General features: G+C 44.4%; 2 protein-coding genes across 8 annotated transcripts in view; one reads left to right on the top strand and one right to left on the bottom strand.

Annotated features, from left to right (window-relative positions):
• The window catches only part of LOC142763602 (uncharacterized), a 122345-nt gene extending 109281 nt beyond the window's left edge, over positions 1-13064 (top strand). For 6 of the 7 annotated variants that reach the window (XM_075865154.1, XM_075865153.1, XM_075865155.1 and 3 more), the window contains 4 exons: positions 4751-4832; positions 5835-5873; positions 10484-10663; positions 11397-13064. In XM_075865154.1, coding sequence (XP_075721269.1) covers positions 4751-4832; positions 5835-5873; positions 10484-10663; positions 11397-11564 — 469 coding nt within the window. In that variant the 3' untranslated portion in view covers positions 11565-13064. The remainder of the gene's footprint in view (positions 1-4750; positions 4833-5834; positions 5874-10483; positions 10664-11396) is intronic. The other variant, XM_075865152.1, reaches the window with a different exon arrangement.
• A 7343-nt stretch (positions 13065-20407) lies between these two features.
• LOC142763674 (small ribosomal subunit protein eS26-like) lies at positions 20408-22759 on the bottom strand. The gene is made up of 3 exons (XM_075865156.1): positions 22605-22759; positions 21741-22055; positions 20408-20490 (listed from the first exon to the last, which is right to left on the bottom strand). Exons 1-3 carry the CDS (start codon positions 22605-22607, stop codon positions 20446-20448), a joined length of 363 nt encoding a protein of 120 aa, XP_075721271.1. The 5' UTR covers positions 22608-22759; the 3' UTR covers positions 20408-20445.
• Positions 22760-23004: the final 245 nt, after the last annotated feature.

Below are 23004 nucleotides of genomic sequence, written 5' to 3'. Positions count from 1 at the left end.
GTTCCCAAAGCATCAACTTGTGCAAAGAAGCTATTAGTTGATTTTTCTAGTTCTTGTAACCATAAATAAAATTTCCAAAACATGGATGTTGTTTTGCGCACACATCGCAGTAATTATAAAATGTGTTCTAAAAATTTTAAATGATGAGTAAGAAGAGAGATAAAGCTTTATTGCACTGCTAAAGGCCTCCTGAGCCTAGTGCAAAAAACGGAACGACTCTATCAGTCTTTGTTAGAAAATGACAGATGTTCTAGAGAAGGCACATAGGCGAAAATCAAGAGTTGAGAAAACTGACTTTGAAAGTTCACTCTTGTTTGGAAGTTCACAACATGGCTAAAACACTCAGAATCCTCCTGGGCAGTAATCCTGAGATGCTGTGGCCTTGGCCTCTGTAGAGCGCAACCCAGTTTTGCGCTTCTTTGTCGTGGAACAATGCGCTTTTTGAGCCCTCTTTACCCTTTTGGCATCTTTTTCGGCTGCTCGCCGCAAAGAGCAGTGTCCTGGATTGAAGCCCAGTTGAGCAGTGATCTCTTGCAGCGCACTCTTGCAGCCACCATTGAAACGGCAGACTGCATCTGCAACTGCACTTTCCACACTTCGAAGGGAGGCGAACTGGCTCTTGGACTGGAGTGACCAAATGAGGCTGTTCATACTCTCCACAGCGTTCTGGGTTTTTCCCTGCGCACACCTTTCAAGGAGCTCTTTGTTTGAGAGGCGCTTGTAGATTGGCAGCAGTGCCACTCGCACGTGAGGGGGCAGTTTATGTTTGTGAGGCGGCAGCGGCTCTCCCTTGGCCAATGCCTGATTGTGTGGGCACCAGGAGTCAGTCCCACTTGGGCACAGGTTGTGGTGTGGATCCTGGTCTGTGGATGTTACATGGTAATAAGTGGCCATGATGGCCCTCTCCATGCCAGGAACATCGTTGGGGTGGCTCTTAATGGCCCAGCCATAATAATTCGTCAACTTCTTTATCAGGCCCTGCGTCAGCCGGCCTTTGCCACCCATGCTCAGTCCTCGGCCTTTGGATTTGTGCTCATCAAGAAGGTTGCGCAAGGAAGTGCCCATTCTTTTTTTCACATGGTTCACACACTCCTGTTTCTTAATCACCATGTAGCCATACACCTTGTCTTGCGTGAGGGCAAGGTACGTACGGCTGTCACCGTCGCAGAGCACATTGATGTATCGAAGCTTGTACTTGGTAAACGATCTTTCAAACATGATCCTAGCTGCTTCTACTTCCATTTGGCCTGCATTAGCATCGGTGTTCTTTTGGCACTGTGGCTTGTGTTTCTCAAGCCACTCCTCATAGTTGTCGTCACCAGGCTTGGGGCCAACAGCACAGCCTAGGCAGTAGTTGGACAGGACACAGTGGTCCAAGACCAAGCCTGTGTACAGCTCGATTACACAGCCCACGCCAATATGACTTCTGTGCCCCCTCGTCATCCACGTGCCGTCGTAAATGACGTCAATGTTGCCTGGCACTCCTCCTAGGTCCTTGTAAATGTCATGCACCTTCTGTGCACTTTCTGCTTCAATGCGGGTGGCAGCTGATGTGGTGGCAGGGTGGCTGTACTTCCTTTGCAGTCTCTGGTAGGACTTGTGGTGCAGTGCTCGATGCGAAATGTCCATCGCAGAAAAAATGTCATTTATGGCAGATTGTTTTCTGCCAACTGACTGCACAGCCCTCAAAGCACGCACGTTTACCTCAAAGGGGTTCGTTTTTTGTTGCCCGGAGCACCTCGGGGACGACCACGCACTGTTCACTCTGCCACAATTGTCACAAAAAAGTTCCATCCTCGCCGCGAGTCCAAGGCAGTGCGTAGTCTCGAGGCGTATCGACCCTTCGTCGCACTTGTTGCACTTTACTGACGAAAGCAGACCGTTCAGCATCTTCTTATTTACAATGAAGAATGTGGAGTCCTTACCGCCGTCATTTTCGTCGCAGCCTTCGTTCAGAAGCTCGAGCTTCCGCTTTGAAGCGGACTTCGATGCTACGGCATCCAAAACATCCCGCCTTGTCTGCGCCCGCTGCGCGATTTCTTCACTGCTCGGAATCTGGGCCGAAACTCGCGATAGAATGTTCGACGCGCGCACGCCCGGAGTTGCAACGGCTGCCGACGCGGTGCCACCGCAATCGGGTTCGCGAGAGCGTCCATCACGGTCGACGGCATCCGGCGGTCTGACATACGACGATGTGGCACCTTCCACACTCTCGGCCTCACAACAATCAGCGAAGGGTCTGAGTAGAGGCTCCGTGACGCTCGAAGAGCATGCTCCGTCCGGAACTGCGACTGGGACGGCAGCCGCAGTCGTCTGCCCTTTGTTCCAAGCTTTCCGTACTTGTGGACGCTCCGGAACTTTTTTTGCGGCAACATAGCACCGCAGTATGAGCAAGCACTCAGAAGAGACCACCGATGTAACAAAGCTTGGTAAAAAAAAGCACGCGAACTATCACAAAAACAGCAAACTGGCAAAAAACGAAGCGCACGCCGGATGATTCTCGACACGGCGGCCGCAGATGCGCTCGCGCTTCCAAGGTTGCCAAGGTGCGCGGCGCAGCTTTGACCAGTAAGAGGTCGCGCCTGCTACCACGTGACCCGCGCAGCCAATTGCCGTTCTTCGTTTTCGTTTTTTTACTTGCTCCTCGCGCTTTTATTTTCACTCGGCGAAATACGAGACCGCGACCATCGGGAAGCCGGCTTTCTCCTCTTTCCAAAGCTACCAAAATGGCGGCCCACGGTCAACAACTTGGCGCGTTTGTGCGGCGTGAACAACACCGTTTCAGGGGCTTTTTTTTCGCACTTTTTGGCGACTAGCCTCGGCAAAAACACTATTTGCGGGATTTGTAGCGCACGTTTCGCTGTAATATTTTAGAACAAGGAAGTTGAAGGTCTGAAGATTACGAAAAAAAATAAATCAGAAAATCGCATATTTTGACCAAAATCGGCACTTTACTTGCCGCGCCCCCCCTTAAAATGGGGCCAAGAAATCTGCGGTAGCCCACGAAAAGAACTTGCCTCTTATGACTGTGTGCGGAATATAGAGTGCTCACATAAAGTTGACGGGCGGCACAAGCAGCAATTTGAAGAGATTTCGCATCACAGAGACTGCTTATCCCTAAGTGGAAAGGGCCCTGCTTATTTGAAAGGCCTGCTGGTTAGTGGACTCCTTTTGACTGAAAAAAGCAAAAACTTTTGCAGATCAGCTGGACTTCCCCGGTGAGGCTGCTGCGACCGACAAAGAAGGCGTTCGAATGGCAGGACACCGATTTGCACGTCCTTATAGCCTGCAATGCCGTCGACATTTTCAATTTTGATGAGTCGGCACTTTCCTATTGCCTGCTTCCGAATAGGACATTGGCATTCCAAAACAAGAAGCGCACCAGCGGGAAACATGCCGAAAATCGAATATTGGTTGCTTTTGGCGTAAATATGATCGGTAGTGAGAAGCTGCCACTGATGGTGATTGGCATGTATGAAAACCCGCAGTGCTTCAAAGGCGCTCAGCTGCCATTCGACTTTGTTTACAAACACAACTAAAAAACCTGGATGACAGTTCAGCTGTTAGAGGAGTACGTGCACCCGCTGGATTGTCGTTTTTATGACAAGAAAAGGAGCATACTGATAGTACCATATTTACTCGCATAACGAACACACTTTTTTTTTCTTGAAAAACCGCAGCAAAGTTAAGAATGCACTTATCATGCGGGATAAATTTTATGAAAACTTTTCGGGATGAGCAAAATTTGTGGTAATGCAAAGAAATAAAAGTTGCAGCTCTGCCACAAAGGCAAAGCAATGAGCGCGATAACAACAAATTGGAAGGTCATGCGCAGAATGGAAAGCAGATCCAAACGTGCCGCGCGTTTCTCACGCACAAATGACGTACGAAACGTACTCACAGGTATAGATGCACGTGAATAAGTGTTTCAGTTGTTACTTCGCTGTGTCTGAAAAGCGCCTGCTTTTCGCAAACGGAGACTACATTGATTGCAGTGGCCTTAGTGTGCCCGGTAACTAAAACAGAATTGTTCCAGGCCAGCCAAGACGTATGATCCTCCCCCCCTCCTTACCACGAGATAAGGGCGCACGAGGGAGCATTGCTCCCCTCCTCTAAGTGGGGCAAAGTATGCGTGGGAGATCGGAGCACGTGCCGCAGCGTGATGTGGTGACGCGTGCTCATTGCGCCATCTTGCTGGTAATGCTAAAAATACGATAATTCTCCTGAAGAAGCTTGTGAGCTGTGGTAAGCGGTAGATATAAATAGCCTGCCGTTTGAACGTGGAAGGACGTTCTCCTCGGTGTCTTAGTGGTTAGCGCCTCATACTCACGATTGAGAGGACCCAAGTTTGATTCCGCCAGGTCGTGGGATCAAATCCCGCGAGCTGTCTTATGCCTAAAGCTTATGCGAGTAAATATTGTAATTTAGAAAAACAGCTATTTTTATTACTAATATTCGGTAAAACACCCCCTTTCAAAATTTGCGTGCCCCTAGGGCACCTCCCTTGGTTATGGTCCTGTCTTGAAAGAAAGGTTTATCCAAGTTCATTTTGGCCCTTGTCAAAATTTTGCTGTATCAAAACTATCACACAAAATTTTAATGTCTATATGAAAAAGTGTGTGATACTGTAACGTTTGCTATATTAGGGTCCAACTGTATTTAGCATTGGATGAATGTGCTATGAATGCTGACTGTGGTGGTAGCTTCGTGATAGGGTGTGATATGTGTGTTAAAGTACATTTCTTTGCAGAGAAACGCAATGGGACCCTCCTGTTTGGGATGAAAATGAGGAGGACATGGAGCTAGAAACCCCAACCTATGATGAACCAAAGGTTTGTCAATCATGCGTCTTAGCTTCAAAGAGGAATAATTAAATTTGATATCCAAGACTTTACTGTGGCTAGCAGTACACGCCTGCTTAGTAGTTCACTTTTAGCAGGAGTCCCCATCTGTCGCTTCTGTTTGGAAATATGGATCATGATCATAAAAACAAACCCAAGCATTCGAATTGATTTCATGTGTGCGGCATCACTAGCCATTCTGCAGGCTTGCTCTTCTCAAATCGAACCGCCAGAAGGCTCCTTGTAATCACTCAACATGGGTGGTGGTGGGGTATACCTCTGGCATAACGGGGACCATCTGGCCAGTGTTCTTGGGTTGCATCCTGTCCAGCAGTGTAAAAAAGAAAAATTCCAGTAAACGGCAACACTATCTTAGAACCCGAGGCATTTTACTTTCTTTTAGAACAGTTGTGTCGCGTTTGTTTTAAATTGTGTATGACTGTGCATTTTACTCAATAGAGCTTTATTGTCCATCAATTTGTTCCACAGTGAACTGTATTTATTTCTATCAATTCTGAATTACTAGGTTTGATAAGCCTGCAAGATGAATTTTCATTGATTTCAATTTTTTTGCACGTCGATTTTAGTTGGCCACAAATGTTTTGGTCATACGTGGTTAGCATTGCTAGTCGGGTGTTAAGTAACAGTTCTGAAAACTGGTGACAAAATATTACGGCCTGCAACTGGTGTTAGGACATGCCTCCAGCCATGTCCCAACACCAAGTCCTTGAATAGTACTACCTGTTTCTTTCACTACTGTTGCTCGATGCTGTGTTTTGAGGTATTGTTCTGGTAGCTTCCTGGCTGTGAATTGGCATCATTAAAACAGTGCATGCGTTTTTATCACATGTGTATTAACTAAATTTTGTGTGTCTGCACGCGTGGCATCGAGACTTAGTTAATTTTTGTTGCGTCTGTCAGTTCTTTTTCCTTTGCCTTTTGTTTTGCTGATTGCTTATGCCTTTTCCTTCCTGCATGTGTATTGCCCCTCAGGTGAACAGCACAGTAGGCAGCTCAAGGGCGAAGAGATCGGTTAGTACCTAGCGCACGCGCTACTTTAGTACAAGCTCTTTTTTACGCACTTTGCATGCTCCTTATTTTTGGTTATTGTTCAAGCTTGGGTTAAATCTGAGTACATTGCTGGCACTTGTCAAGCTGCCTTGTGTCTTGGGTGTCAAGAACTGCTGTGTGTTTAGCTTTAGATATGTATAAAACTCTTCTGATAGGAGTCAGAAGTAAGTAAGGACCCCTTGAAGTGGCTGTTGTAGCTGGTGTGTATTGGGAAACTAAAGCACTGTGTGTGAACTACGAGAGTTTTGAGCTCCCTTCTAACAGGCTTAGCTTTTATTGTGAACCGAAAAACAGGCCAGCTGCATTCTTTTATTAGTTGGTGGCACACCAATGGCAATTTATTGGCAACGGTGGCTCAGTAATGATGATGGCAGCACAGCAACAATGACAGCATGACAACGATGGTGGTACAGTATAACCTCGTTACAACAGACCTCCATAGTGAAGATGATTTTGGTCTGTTGTAAAAGAAGTATGTAAAATCCAACTACTGTTACAACAGGCTTTATGTAAACATTGAATGGATCTCTTGTAGCCAGAGAGAATCACCAGTCGTAAACATTTATTCTCAATGGGAGCATAAAAAGTTTACTTTTTCAATATCATGTTTTTAGTGTTTGTGGCCCTTTTTCTATCCGATTCCAAAGTATGTACTGCAGAAGTATTAAAAGCGTTTTTCAAAGAATTATAGCTCCGCTACGAGGAACTACTTCATGTACGCGTCTGCGTGCCGAGATGCGCACGTTTGAAGGCTCCCTATCCGCTACGGCTCTGTAGCGACACTACTGGGTGCCACCATTTCAGGCTCAACTTAGAAGTATTTCGTGAAGAGCAATTAGCTCCACTTTTCAGATACAAGCTCACAAAAGGCAGATGTATGAAATTCATTTTGAGGTCTCCCATTGGCTTCTTCTGCTGTGTTGCTCAAGCACGCCTTGCCATTGGTCCTATGTTCCCTCCGGGAAAGCGTCGTTTGCTGCTTGTGGGTCGCGACGTCATGGCTGTCGAAAATTGTGCTACTTAGTGATGTTGTTGCACTCATTCTGTGTTCGCAGGTCGATGATAATTTAGAATACAATTACGCTTTATTTGAAGCAGCTGCAAGCAGAATTGCAGTAATCAGATTACAGTGGCGAACGTTGATCTCCTATTGGAGGTACTGCTATCAGCACTTCGGACCTTGTGGCCAAAGGCACTGCGAGACAACTTTTTGTATTCGCGATCGAGCACCATGTACTTTGAAACATCAGGCACCGCGGCCATGCACATCGCAACCGAGCTTTCTGCTTCAAAGTTGTGGCTAGGCCTAGGCCTAACTCCACGCTAAAGCTTACGGGCAAGGCTATCACTCTAGCGGACATGCAAAGGCGATGATGCCGTACGGTGCTTCATCGCAAGCAACGAATCGCGTCGTCAGAACCGTGGATTGGCATTTTGCGCATCGGCAGTGGACCCACCGGCAAAGCTCGCCGCACAGCGGTCCGTTGGAGCTGTGATGCCAGCGGCTAACTATGTCGCGTGCCAGTGCTCCTGAACGCAAGGAGAAGCATGCTGTGCGCAGATATTCTGTCGCTGTAAGGCATTGCTGATGATCAGACCGGAGATCGGCGGCCTTCCGTACTTCAATATCCGCGACACGGTTTTCCAGTCCTGAAAGTATGCCAAGCGCACGGTGTTTGAAGCCGGAAGTTATTGAGTTTGAGATATTCGTGGTAGAAAAGTCCTGACCACCTTGCAGGGGTCACATTTTAGTCAATTATATTCAAGTGTCCGTGTACCAGAATCTGTAGTAAACAAACTTTAACCAATGGAACAAATAGGAAGTTCGGCATAATGCCTCCAATGGGTATGCATTATTGGAATGTTTGTTGTAAGCAATTCGTTGTAACGAGGTTATACTATATTGGGACAGTCCTGATAGCGGCATAGCGAATCACCCATATCTAAGACTACAATCGCTTAGTCATCTGGGACCGGTAACAGACGTAGATAGTCATTGGCTTGGAAAAATAATGGGACTCCATGACTCTGGCTACTTCCTCTCAAATTTCAGCCTTTTTATGTGCCAGTATGTTGATTTCTGACAGCACGTTGGCATCACTGCATGGGGACATGTGCATCCAGGTGGTCTTTTGGTTATAGTGCTTGATTGTGGACTCAATAGTCGCGGGATCGCATCCCCAGCGGTTGCAGCCACATTTCGATATAGGCAAAATGCCCCTGTGCTTATTCAGGTGCATGTTAAAAAAAAACCTAGGCAGTCCGAATTTTCAGAGCCTCGCACGACGGCGTCTTATTGTCGAATCGTGTTTGAGGTTGTAAAAGCGAAACAGCTACATTATGCCACATGTGCAGCAGCACACTAGTGTATGGTTGTTGCCCATTGCTTATTCTAAGGGGTTATAATATTGTAGGTGCCTATGTTTAATTTTATTCATGTGATAAATTGTTATCACCAATCATGCTGCACTTTCATTACTGCCATCATCATCTATTTGGTAACACTATTGCTTCCAGTGCCAGTTTGAATCATCCTGTAGGCTACTGAGTGGTCTTACTTGACAGAAGTATTGTTAACATATATTGCAAGATAAAGGGGGAAAAGAAAGAAATAACTATGGTGTGTCACGATAACACAATAATTAAGCCAGCCGTAATGCCAGGACTTAAGATAACATGTAACAAATGTTTGCTTGTAGTATTTTTATGGGAGTTGGTTCTCAAGTAAGTCTAGCCGCAGTAGGATTCTCTGTTAGTACAGTTGACTCCCGCCCGTTAATATAAAGCTCACGGGAACCGCAATAAACTTTGAATTAAACGAACTTCCAATTAAAAATTGCACAAAAAATTGCACTTTTATTGCTTCAAACATGACAGTTCTCTAAGAAAATAGTCTTTCATTTTTTCTTGCCGAACCTGGCTGCTATTAGCAAGTTTTCCAAGCGCTTCACATGTCGAAGTGCTTCTTCAGCATTGTCCTCTTCAACAAAACATAAAAATCGCAGTGCAAGAGGAAGACCCGCAGCAACATCTGTAGTCTTTGGTGGCGGTTTGTTTGTATGTCGTCGTCCACTCGCCGAACCATGTGCACAATTTTTCTGTTCGTTAGTGGACCGCATGTATCGATGTTGCTGTCACTGCGACGAATTTTTTAAAATGGACGTCAACAATAATGGCCCCAAAACGATTGTCCTGGAGGTCACCTGTTTGCACTTGAAGTTCGAGAACGTGTTAGGTAACGCTGTACTTTCATGCAATGTCTTGCTTGGCGGTGCCACCCTAGTCAACTTCTTTCAAGGCTTACAACTTGCGTCGCCAGGTCAAGTGTTCAGTTGGGGCTGCGAGTCACCATTATCAAACGTCGCCACCATAACACTCAAAATCGGCTGTCAAAGCACGTGCGAAATCAACCCACAGTGCGCTGATAGGCTAGTTGATTTATCAGGCTATGTTTGAACAGCACAACTGGCAGGGATGGAGCATGACACGCAAACATACACACAGCGCTGTGTGTGTGTTTGAGCATTCTGCTCCGCCAGCGTCCGGTCGCGCTGTTCTAACTTCAACCAGACTACAACCCAGCGTGCGGCTGAATGACTCAACACATCACAACGCCAGACCTAATTAGCTGATGCAATCGCTGCAATGCCCTGGCGTTTACTAATTAATATGGCCACTTCGTGAACCGTGGTGCTGCGGGCAGTGGGGATGGTGACAACAGCGTGATCGGACAGCTGTCTTGGCGGTCTTGGTACGCGATCTTGGTTCATAAAAAAGTCCCTGTTTTATTGAAAAATTGCTGTTGCCTCAAGGTTGTCGACTTGAAAATAACTTCTAAAGTATCAAGCATGTCTTTCTATTGGCGTGCGTACAAAATTTATTAGACTACTTGTTGACTTCTAATTAACCGATAAATTCTAATTAAGCAACTTCTAATGGTGAGGACTTGACTGTATAGCCATGTTGTAGCTACAATGTATAAACGGTTGCATACCTTGCTCTGCTTGAAAGGCTGTTGAAAATTTGCACAAGCGGAACACAAACACGCCTTGTGTATACTGGGAAACCTTGTCTGCTTTCGTATTGTTATTTTTTTATGAATTGAGGGCCTGGGAAAGTTTTTCTGGTCATATGCAGAACCATTTTTTCAGTGGAGCAAGTTAGTGCTATGAAGTGCAATGGTCTTGGGTGTGCTTGCATGTGTGCTTTATGGAAAAATACAACATGTCAGTGTCAGAAGTGGGCATGCCAATAGCAATTGCACTATTTGAACAGTAAACAGAAATGGTGCCAAAGACATGAAAAGGTCTATTTAACGTAAAGGAGTGGACACAGTCCGTTGCCCATTATTGTGTGAACTACCCAACAAATTGGGCTTTGTTCCGTATTGCTTGTATCATAACGCATTTTTCTTTGGTTGTCAATGGTCCCGTTTCTGCATTGTACGCAAAAAATGTGATTGCAATACATCAAGCATTAGATGCGTTTGTAGAGTGGCATGTACGTGGTGGTGTGTTTGGCATAAGGCCTGTATGTGTATGAGAGTTACATTGATGACTTTCTGTCTGCAGAGCAAGAAGAAAGCTGTGACAGTGGCTGCTGACACTTCAGAAGTGGCCAAAAAGATCAAAGAATTGTTTCGTTCCAAGATCTCTTCCCACATTGTGCACTGTCTGAACCCTTTCCGCAAACCAGATTGCAAGCTGGGGCGAATTCAAAGCACCGAGGACTTCAAGCATCTTGCCCGCAAAGTAAGTACACCTTATTTAGCTTTACCAAATTATCGAGGCTGAAATTGTTGATCGCGCCTCGCTGCGGTGTTCTAGTGGCTAAGGTACTCTGCTGCTAACCTGGAGATCGCGGGATCGAATCCCAGCTGCGGCGACTGCGTTTTCGATGGAGGCGAAAATGCTCTAGGCCCATGTGCTCAGATTTGGGTGCACGTTAAAGAACCCCAGGTGGTCGAAATTTCCGGAGGCCTCCACTACGGTGTCTTTCATAATCATATGGTGGTTTAGGGACGTTAAACCCCACATATTATTCAATCATTGTTGACCGGTAATCGCATGCTCATTAGTTCAGTAGTGGTAAACCTTTTAATTTGAGCTCATTTTTGTCAAATTTCTGCATTAGGTGACATGCAGTGCAAAGTTTTTTTATGGCAGCTTCATTAAAGAACTTGCTAGCTTAGAGGGCTATCATGGTCATGGGCTTTCTGTGAATATTTTGTGCATTTATGTTCTATTCTTTAATCAGGAGCAAGAGGATGCAACAACTCAACCTTAATACTGTTTTAATGATCTCATTTGAATTCTTGTATAGAAGGGATTGCCCTGCTCTGTGACAGCTTGTTAGACAGTGGCATGTGTTGGCAAGTGTGCTTTTGCTAGCAGGTTTCATTTAGCTCACGAGAATTGGCACGCACTTCAGGCTTATTGATGGTACAAATAGCTGGCAATACGCTCTTGTCTATTTTCTTCTCAGCTCACACACTTCGTGATGGCCAAGGAGCTGAAGCACTGCAAGAACGTCGAAGACTTGGAGTGCAACGACAATGTGAAGCACAAGGCAAAAGAGTTCATCCAGAAGTACATGGCCAAATATGGCCCCGTCTACCGGAAGGACAAGACTGTCTCCCCCAAGGACGAGTAGTGCGCCATTGATTATGCACAGAGAGGCAAACTGCAAGTAAATGAAGGGTGGCCGACATGACGCTGAATACTGCTGGCCAGCGTTACCAAGGCTGACTTCTGTCATCCTTTGACTGTCTTCGAGGCTCTAATCCAGGGACCACTAGACTGCCAGGCAGCATTACTCTTCCCATGTGTCACAATGTGATAAGTGTCGCACAATTGCCGGAAACTTCCAGGCAAAACAGTCGGTTGTAAGGAAGTGCATTGGGCACAAGTGCCTGGCCCGTCAAGTCCTGTAACAGTGGCGTTACACCACTGGCAGGCCACTGGCAGGCCACTGGCAGGCAGCCAGAGGTTTCAAGCTATTGTCGAAGCGGCGGAGTCTACCTAAAGTGCTTATCTGTAGGCCTGCACAAGTGAATGAACACTTGGTCCTGTACTGCTTTTCCCAGGAAACAGTTCATCAGATAGATTACAGTTGCTGGGAGCTGTTTTGTGCGAGTACAGCTTTAGCGGCCGATTTGCACTTTGCAGGCCAGTGTGAATGGATTCAGCGGGGATGCCATACACTTTGGACAGGTCAAAGCGTCCCTATTTCTTTGGCTTCAAATCATTTGTTCATACCAGTGATTTTCACCTATTCATGGTGGGGAATTGAAAGTTAAGCTTTTGTGATGAACTGGTTCTGTGCTGCCATAACGTGATGGACTTGCCTCCCATTTATTTCTTGCATGATTTTAGCTCGTTTCTTTCTTCATTATCGGATTTTCTTGTTGTCTCATGACCTTACAAAACCCAAAGGTGAACATTCTAACACATCTTGTTTCTGTAGTTGCTGCTAATTCAGAACAACTGTGCCTGTATGAATTGTGCTACTGATGATTCAACTCCTTTTCCCTTCATGTAGTACACAAGACGCATGATTTTTTCTGAGGAAAGTCGCTGACAATGCATGTAACACTTATTGATAGTTGTTGTGCAAGAAGAGTCAATCGTGTTGGAAATCGATTTGGAGGTGTCACCATTCTGTAATTAATTCATATTGCACTGGGATCGGCAAGAAACGACGGTCCCCTCTTGTACAGTCTCATTGCTATCACTTTTTCGACTGAGGTTGCGGAAGACTCTTTGAAGCGCAACTTTCCCTCACATATGCCCTCACCTCTTCTTTGTCTTTCTTTTGTGTACATAAAGTTGTTCAATTTATCTTTATTTAACTATTATGTGAAATGACCTCGCTGCACGATGCTCGTCATATGCTGTCAAGTTTCCTCTCTGACAACGATGCATGGCTTAACAATATTCAGTGCAGTGTGGAAATGTTGACACCTATAATTTGAGCAGACTCCTTTTGAGCCAAAAAAGAGTCGCGAGTTCGCGCTGTAATTTTTCTTCGTTCATTTTGGGGGCATTGTAAATATGGTAAGAGCATATACGTAGAAACTGTCATCTGATGTACAATAATGCCACATTCAGATGGCTTGATCCAATGATTGGAATAAAACATACATATTTCATATTTTTGGTACCTCTCTGCCATCCTTTACACTTGCTCACTAGGCATATGCTCTGTCTGTAGGCCACTTCAGGAAGTGATTGTTAGCTGCTAAATTATATATTGGAAACGTGTAGTATGCAGATGTAACACACTTTTGTTACAACAATTTTTATTGTTGCCAGTAAGCTGCAGTTTTGAAAACATAAGTTGAACATATGACTGTCCAATAATATAAGGTCAATTAATTGTCTGGCTTTGAATTTGGGTCTTGAAGAAGCGTGGAACCTTGGGCAAGTTGGTAAGACAGTTACTTAGTAACTACTTCTAGGTTGCGCTGTTCCTACATTCAGAATTTGGGTCCTATAGAAGAAGTTTTAACATAATGGCACATTAGTCGGTCATTGACAATATCTTAATTCCTGCATCGTAAAAGGTCTACTTCCAGAATAAATGAAGTGTGGTGTTAATACATTACTGCCAAAACGTCCGGCATGCCTCTACTTATGCTGTGAGAACTTCTGTGTGGCAGGTGGTGTGGAGGCACGTGGACTCTGTAATGAAAGACCTGATGAAGGCACAATTACATACAGTGATATAGAAAGTAGTTCTCTGCTCCTCCCACTCGAAAAGTGTGAAGCCTTATCAACGAGTATGCCTAGATCAATGGAGAGATTAAAGTTCATTTCCCAAGCCCCTTGTCCACAACCCTACTGCCTCTTGCCCTTCATGATGTTGACTGGAACATAAAAGAGTTTATTAAAATTCACTGGAGGAGACTGTGGCGCTGCGATCGTTCAGTAACCATAAAAATGATGGGTATGACATGGATTGGCCTAGTCTACGTGCTTGCGGGCGGCGTGCACACTTGTGACACTGTTTATTGTGGTGTTTTGGTTTTGTTTTGAAGTAAAGAACTAACAGTTTTTCACTTCATTATCCAATTTGAAGTGGCAAGCCTAAAAGATTAAGGTGGTGAAGTGCAACTGCAGAACATTTGCCAATTGTTGTTTTGTGACAAAGCAGCATCAAGCCATGCGAAGCCAGAACGCACATAAAGTACAAAGACTAGGCAAATCCATGTCATACCCATCATTCCCATGCTGGCTGAATGGCTGTGCGTTGCAGCTCCCATAGACACTAGCGTCAGAGTTCCCTCTTGTGGATATTTAGAAAACTCTATGGACTGGAAGATTGATTTTTTGGCACAGATGAGCGTGCTGTCATAGTACTGCTTGAACCAGGTTTAACCTGGCCTTCACATATGTTGGGCCTGGTGGAGGCAAAAGTCTATAGACCCGTGTGCACATTAAGGAACTAAATGTCCTCCAAATTCCTGTAGCCCTCCACCATTGCATCCCTTAATCATCTTGGGCTTTGGGTAGGTAAAACCCAATAAATTATTTGAAGTGTTGAGTCTACAGCTTTAAAAACACTAGTTTCACAAGGCACATGCAACCGTGGTAAAAGTGGGGCGAAACGTTGGACACATATTAAAAATTGGTGTGAGGACTACTATTTCTTGCTTGAACGCTTCATACTAGTACATATTTTACGGTCGTACACAACTTAACCATTTTGAGGGATAATTGGATGAATCTGTTGCACTTCAGTAAACGCTTCCTCAGCCACTGCACGTCACTATCACTGCGATTTTCTACTGTTGTGGCACATGTAGAAAACCAAGATGAACTACTTCACACGTTTTCAAGACGTGGTATCGGTGACACACTGAATTAGACTCACGTTTTTTCTATAGAATTTTTTTAAACTCTTGTACTAGTGCGTGTACGGTAGCTAGAGTTCTAGATTTGTAGCATCTTTCTCATTTTCTTAGTTTTGAGTATAGTAGTATAGTTCTAGTGTATTACTGTAGATTTTGTTCTAGGGGCAAAGCTCCTTTCGCCGTGGGCTCTGCGTACTGTGTTTGTAGTATGTAGTAGTAGCCAGTTTTCAATTAGTCCTTAGAATGACCGCTGGATGGCAGCACTTGTATATGATGAATATATGATGAAAAGATGCAAGAAGGCGATACTTGGACGTATGGACAGACAGACAGACGAACGGTCGCACAAACAGACTGACAGACGCTTTGCCCCACTCGTCATTCACTCCATGGACATGCTGTGATTTATTTTTTCGTAATCGGATTACTGCAATGGCCAATAACGTGTTGGAGCCTACTTGAAAGGGACACTAAAGAAGAAAACAATTTTTCTCTTATTATTGAATTACCCATTCACAATTCCAAAATAACTGTGGGAAGATGCTTAATAAGTGAGAAAGTGTGCAAAAAGAAAATGCGGGTACTGACGCTGCCTTGAAATTTCTGCACCAAATGCCGTGACACAAGTATCGACGGTGTTCACTTAGGCTTACATAGCTCGTAATTCGTAAAATGAAGCACTGTGTCTGCTAAAGGAGCCAGAGACTTGCCATACGAATATTCGGGAAATTTCATCAAGCCTTGTTGGCGAAATACGACAATTGTACTCTGAAACTTGTGACGTCATGCGCGCTGATTTTGGCACGAAATTTAAAAATAACATTTTGGCCTTCGTTTTCTTCTCTAATAACAAACTTACGATGGTAGATTAACGACATTACAGTTCTCAGAGGACACTTTATCAATCTAAACCAATTCATTGTTTTACTTTATAGTGTATTTTTAAGCATTTGCTTGCTAAGCCTAACTGCATAACAAGTACGCGTGTTTTTGTCTTGCTTGGTGGGCATTATTACGTCACAAGACAACTCATGATGCAGATGGCTACATGATTCGCTTCCTTTTAGTCTTTTTTTACCCCCAATAGTCTATGTGACCAAAAGCTGCGGCTAAGACATTGATCCTGAAGTTAAGGGCCGAATGAAAAGAAAGGTGAGATTGATGCTCTAGACCAGAGATCGGCAACTGTTTGAGGCGCATGGTTGAATTGACACAGCAAGTGTTGCATGACAGATCGAAGGGGAAGGGGGGGGGGGGGCGACATTGCAGGCGAAAAGATAATTTGGTACATTCACAAAAGCATACAGGACTGAAGTGCTCTAATCCTATTGATTTTCATTGTGCATGTCGTAAGGTTACAATTTACCAACATAGTGTTGCAACGACAGCATTTGCCAAAATGAATGCAAGACAGAATGCGCATGCTTCTTCCTCTCTCTCCTTGTTCCCTCTCTGCACTCTTTGCCTTCCTTTCGTGATATAAGAAGAAGACTGTTTGATGAAAAGGAGAAGGAGAAGTCGGCCTTGAAAGCGGCTTTCTGGCCTGCTACTCCTCACGTGGATAAGGGGAAAAGGGAAAGAAAGAGGAGGGTATGATGAGGGGTGATTGTGGTATAGTACAATTAGTCACTGCACACAATGTCTCGTTCGGTGTAGTACACGCACAAAAGTCTCTACATTAGCAGATTCTGTAAAGACAGGAATCTAAACCTGTCTTGCTTAGAAATATAAATTTCAAGTGCAGAATAAACTCTCGTCTTCTGCCTGGCGACATCGACCAGTTCATCCCTCCGGCGGTGTCTCCGCAGCCAATGTAACACATGCCTATGCCAACTGGAAGTGATCTTCTTTGTTCCTGTCTTACCCTATTTGAGGTCAAAACGCCGTGCCCACCTGCAGATATGAAGTGACAAACTGAGCGAATACAAAATAACTTTAAGAAGGGGAAGATGGAAGCTTGTGATGAGAAATTCGAAGACAAGGGTAGGGTACTGGTGTCGATGTTTCGACAAGCGGACTTGTCCTTTTTTTTTTTCGTTGCAGCGGCATTGAAAAAGACAAGGCGGCTGGTCGAAACGTCAACTCCAGGACCCACCCCATGTTTACAAATTTCTCAAGGGGAAGGAAGGCACGTTGTGCCGGGTGCCATATGATTTATTTATTTATTTTCAATACTGCCAGTCTCATTCCGAGACCATAGCAGGTGGGCGTACAGATTGTACATGCAGGTGGTACATTAACAGCGCAGAAAACAGAAACAGGAATGTAGTGAAATGACAGTCATCACAAAGTATAAGAGCAAAAAAGTATACAAATACTTCCCTGCAGGCCGCGAGTTGTCAACCCCTGCTCTAGACAGTGGGAAAACAAAAGAGAACGCAAGTACACAAGATTTGGGGAAAAGCTAATACCCGTGACCTGGATGGAGTTCATAAGTACATCTACAGGATTCAGTGCATTTGGTAACACCTCATTGAGATGGCTTGCTTAAATAATAGCAGAAATTTTATATAGGGGCGGACATTCAGGCATAAGTCAGTTAGTCGTCTTTACAATAGAGACTTAAAGGAGCTGAAATTGGGGAAACAACTAGGCTTCACCTTTACGAAGAGTTCAACGAGATAACGATATTGTCTCCCTAGTGCATACTTCAACCACTTAGTGCATGCTTTTTGTTGTGTGATGTTACTGGAGAAGTTTAAATTGTGGATTACTGCAATGCAACAATGGATAGTGGCCTGTGTTAATGAAGCTTTTGTGTAATGGATAGCATACTTTACTTTTTTGAACCATAAGAAATTATTCTAGTGAAATGTTTTTGCACATACTATGCACCCACTATGTGGCGTACGGGAATACACAAAATAACATGAATGCCTTTTGTAACGGGCAGCCAGCTTTAAACCACGAAGTCTTAATGATAATTACATGTTCTGATGCACGATTGCAATGTACACTTGTACCATGCAGTATTAGTGCAATATTACATGTTGTATTGTGAATGCTGTATACACGACATATATCTGTCTGTAATGTATGGGTTATTTTCACGGAATTTCCAAGCAGAGGAAGTTCTTTTCATTGTACTTCCAAAGAGACGCATGGCTATGTGGTAGAACACCAGCTTGCCACACAAACAGCCTGGGTTCGATCCTCACTCGAAGCCGGAAATTTGTATTTATTTTACTTGCATCTTTCTTGATTTTTCAGTCGTGGACCAAGTGATATCTCGCATCGACGGCCATGCCGGAATTTCTGTGAAACGAAATCTTCAACGCCCCCGCATTTAAATCGTTGGTGTATGCAAAGAGGTCAGGCAGTCGCTAGCACAGCATAACAGGCACAAGTGTACCTTGTGTACCACAGTTAAAAAAGAGTTGTGCCAGAATTTTTTTTTTTTTTGCATGGTTTTTGAAGTGCCCCGGTGTACCACTTGCTTTGACCCTTTCTGTCAGGAGAAATTGGGCATACACAACTTGGTGCGCTCATGACATGACACATCACAGGTGATGTCTTACTTTTCCAGGCAAGTCATAGGTCAATGCGATGTATACATCCCACTTTTTTCTTGTAACCGAACAACATTTGATTTTTTTTTTTTAGAAAATTGCTTTTATTTTTAAGCACATTTAGATATTCTGCAGGCATATTTTCTGTTGTGTAAAACAAAGCAAAAAATAGGTGAACCCACTAAGGCAAGAAAGGTTTCTTTGACTCTGTAGACCCTGCTCGTATAGCAGACGATGTTCCCCAATGGTGAAGTCGCTGACCGTGCTATTGACGTTTTCGAGTGCACGCTCGTTGGTCAAAGCTGCTTAGATGTGCAAATGTCGCTGCCTCCTTAAGTTGCACAAGACCTCTTGAAAAACGGTTTCCTGGGCACCGCCATAGTCCTTTCTGGGCTACGCGTGACCCCCCCCCCCCCCCCCCAAAAAAAAAAGAAAGAAAAAAAAAAGACAATTTGCTGCGGAGGCTGTGACTCCCGCCTTAGTACTTCTGTGCACAGCCCATTATGGCGGCATTTTTTAACCCCTGCAGCAAAAAGGTGTATAGTTAGAATGGAAAGCTAAACTACAACTGCAAGACCAGACTGTGCCACTCAATCTACTCCCCTAACATATCTAAATGAGTGCATGTCAAGTACTGGGCCTGCTCGGCTTGTATGAAGAATCTATGTCAACATATCGTGATGCATGACTAAATTGGCTGCGCAGATGTGAGCTTAGTTGTGCATGACGATAGTTATAGCGCGAGAACAAAACGACGACACAGAGACAAGAAGGATACGCTCGTGTCTTTCGTGTCCTTTTGTTCTCGCGCTATAACTATCGTCATGCCATACCAACTAGCCCAAGCTGCCACACTTAGTTTTGCCTTCTGTTGCTTGTTCTGACAGTGTGCTCTTATGCACCCGCATTCCCTCCAAGTGGCATGTGTGGCTGGAACTCTACCTGTCAGCCTCAAAATTATGGGGCACTCAAGTGCATGCCTAAGCGTTTTGTTCCTCATGCAGCGTGGTCCGTGGTTAGGAGAAAGAAAGCGCATGGGCATGCACACACACCTGAGCACCATGACTGATAGGCAGCCGATGAAGATGGCCGTTCGAGCCACAGTACACTGGTGTCGCATTTTATCCTTTGATTATGCAAGTGTTGTATAATAGTACCACTTTGATATTTATGTCACAAACTGTACTCTGGCAGTTGTTCATTTATGTCACTTCGACCCTGTGAAACAGTAATGCATACACCAGCTTACTTCTCCCACGGCTTTCTCTCAACTCACTTCTCTGATATGCTGAATTTTTGAGGTTGACAGGTAGAGTTCCAGCCACACGTGATCGCAGAACAGTGTTTTTAGTTTTCTTGCGGTGCAGTATTAAGTCTCCTCACACCGAAATCAGCCAACACGTATAAGCCATTTTCTACTTTTGTTGTTTCCGTTGCTGAGCATCAGCAAGCCAGCCCCACCACAATGGAAGTTATTCCAACAAATTAACAGTTTCTCATAGTGCAAACTGTGCATCCTGCATGCACATCAGTCAGAATCACGAAATGATGCACTTATCGTTGTGTACCACGAGCAGATGGCACGTCTGCTAGGACATTGTAAATTGCCCTTTTTCAGTGACGCCACACTGCCACAATATGTCACCAAGAAGCCAACCCAAAGATTCTTATGTGATCCATTCCTAAGCAGTACAGTAACCTTACTTCACCGTGGCACTAGCACTTTTTGGGAGATTTGCAGTTGTGCCCATAGAATCTGCCAGACAGCTTTCATGTGGAAGTCTCCCCAGCAAATCACGAGACTGCACGTGTGGGTTCTTACCGGTCTGAGTACAGTGAATGATTATAAGGTTCTCACTTTAATAATTTAAATTCTGAAAATCTTCCAAGAAAATCGTGACAAGCTTGTGATACCACTGCAGCACATTTAGATAAAGCTGAAATACTTGTTTTTTCCTTTTTAATTTATACAATCATTGTTGCAGCTGCATTTCGCTCCCATTGAAATTAAGCCTCCCTGAACAAGAACTGAATTCGTACTCTTGCACTTAGCAGCAAAACACTTTAGTCACGAAGCTACCACAGTGGATGGCTTTGAGTGCTGTTCGAAGAATACTCAAACACAAATCAACTAGTTTGCAAGTGAACAAGACTTTTTTTTATTCACACACTATTTGACAGCCACACGCGGTGCATTGGGCCCACGTGCCAGGTCCTGCAATAGAACACGGAGATTTATTCAAGACTTCCACATTGACCAACATGCTACACAAGAAGTACTAGTGGGTATAAAGCAGCAAAGGTGAACTGTCACAAGCACAACAGGTTCAAGAATATATACATGTTTCTGGTTTTGAAGTTAAAACGGTGGGGAAAACAAAACTGAATTAGCCTATATTCTTGAGAATAATTCAAGCCTACACATTAAATGCAGTAGTTAAGCTGTGTGGCACCAAACTCCACACTGAATGTCACATGCATTACACAACTACTACTGGCAATTAAATACAGACGGAGTTCTGTCAACCATACCAATTAACATCAGAAGCTGTTTCAAAGTTTCAATACCTGCATGTTGGCTTAGGCATCTGATAGTGACATAGCAAACCGAGCTATGCATCGCGAAGTGTAATAAGCAGTGCTTTCATACTAGGTATGTACCACGCGTTTAACTTGTAAAATCTAGTTATAGTGAAGCAGTCCAAGTTGTTGGAGTTTGCATTGTCTGTAAACAAAAAGTTTACTTGACAAGGTAAACAGCTACGCTACAACAGGCTGCAGCTGTGAACCAAAAGTGGTACGATGCATGTGCAGCCTTCAATTGGTCAACCTTTCTAAATCGTAAGAATAGCAGCTGTCTGTTAACTTGCACATCAAAGATTTTCTTCTCGCCATTACATGTCCCATGGAACATCAGAGGACAGTACACCACATGAATCAGACAATTACACTAGAGATATGATAGGAGGCTTTAATTATCTTTAACTGTAATGCACATAGAATCCCACTGACCTTCTTTTGCCCGCTTCAATATATGTCATAATTAGAATATTACATTTAGATAAAACAGTGTCCCTTATGCTCCTCCTGGCCTAATTGTCTGGTTCACCTGGCTGCCCTTGTTCAATAGGCTGGGAGCATGAAAACAGATAATGGAAAGAGATCTACACAAAACGAGTGGAGTGCTCTCTAACGCTTGTTTGTTTTCACCAAAGAAGAACAAATTTAAACAAAAATGTGTGCATGTCCAAAATATTATCATGACATGCACACTTCTGCATATAAATGTGGTCTTGTGACGGGCTATTAAACCAGTTGTGTCTGTCGTCTCCACGCTACCAGTCTGCTGAACAAATATGAAGCACCAATTAATCCACCTGTGGACGTTTTTGCAATCACGTGGCTCAAATATAAACGAGCCCCTCGGAAAAACGGCGGGCACAAATGTGTGGAACAAAAACTCACCGCCGTGGCCCTGGGGAACCTCGGGGGCGGTGCGCGGTCCTTGCGTGCCTCCTTGGACCTGTTGCGCACGATCTTGGAGTGAATGGCGCAGGAGACGCAGTAGTGAAGCTTGGCGTACAGCTTGGGCAGCGGGTACGACTCGTACACGCTGGCCACCGTGATGTCTCGCACGGCGGCCGCCTCCACGATGTTGCGGATGACGAACTTCTTGATCGCCTTGTCTTTGGGCACGCAGCGCGCACAGTTGGTGCACCGGACGGGCTTTACGTGCCCGCGGCCGTGCTTGGAGCGCCCGTTGTTGCGCCTCTTGGACGTCTGGGCAGAAAGGGTCAAGCGTAGTCGCACGGTAAAATCGCATTCGTGATCTCATGTGCGTTACCCGCGTTACAACACAATTAGGTTAGGTTGTTGCACTGCAATATCTATCTCTGTTCACGAACAAAGAAATTCAGATTAAATGCTGAAACAGTGAAAAAACAGCCCTGGCTTTTCCTGCATGCAACAGGCACTTGCGGCTTCGCAAACTTCGCGAGAGACACGAGACTCGCGTAGACATGCAGGAAAGTACTCGCAGAACTGACAACAATTTCATCAATAACGCATTAACTTTGCTTTCGCAATGCGAACAAGTGCTGGAACTCCCGAGACGTGAGATGTGCCGGTGCCAACCCTGCAACACATGGTGTCGCCTAAGCCTAATACAAATGTCTATTTCCATGCACTAACGTTGTTTTCAGGCAGCTTCGTGCACCGTTACGAGTTCCGCACTTACATACTGAGCAGTACGTCAAATTCCGATCCGATTTCACACCTTAGAAATATTTTAACAGTCAAAAATTGCGAAGAGCGGAGCGCCATGCTTACCATGTTCGACGAGCAGTGAAGCCGAAAAGAGTGTGACAGCGTGCTCCGTCGAAAAATAGTGCAGTCGACGTTTCTCTACTGCGACACTTTTGACAAACAATTGTAAATTTTATTTCAGTCAATAAAAACTATTAAATATTTTATTGACTTACTAAGGCCAATACACCAAATTTAGCGAAGTAAACTTGGAAAGTTGGTTGGCATTTGTGCGCGGATGAACACACAAAAAACTTTTTTGACATTTTAACACCTAGTGACGATCTTGTGCACTACCTAACTCGTAAAATGTAAAATAGCTGTGAAGTTATGCAACAATAAGCATTCGTAATATAAATAGATATTGTATTTTTGAGCTCAGCTTATATAGTAGGTTAGAGTTTGTTTATTTAAGGATGTGAAG

The sequence above is a fragment of the Rhipicephalus microplus genome, chromosome 1, assembly GCF_043290135.1.
Source record: "Rhipicephalus microplus isolate Deutch F79 chromosome 1, USDA_Rmic, whole genome shotgun sequence".
Classification (NCBI taxonomy): Eukaryota; Metazoa; Arthropoda; class Arachnida; order Ixodida; family Ixodidae; genus Rhipicephalus; species Rhipicephalus microplus.
Note: the sequence above shows the minus strand (reverse complement) of the source record. Positions and strands in the feature narration are given on the sequence as shown.

Coding starts and splice junctions, on each gene's coding strand:
- LOC142763674 (XM_075865156.1), bottom strand. Junction 20,491..21,740: donor GGTTCCCCAGGGCCACGGCG/GTGAGTTTTTGT, acceptor GTTCTATTGCAG/GACCTGGCACGTGGGCCCAA.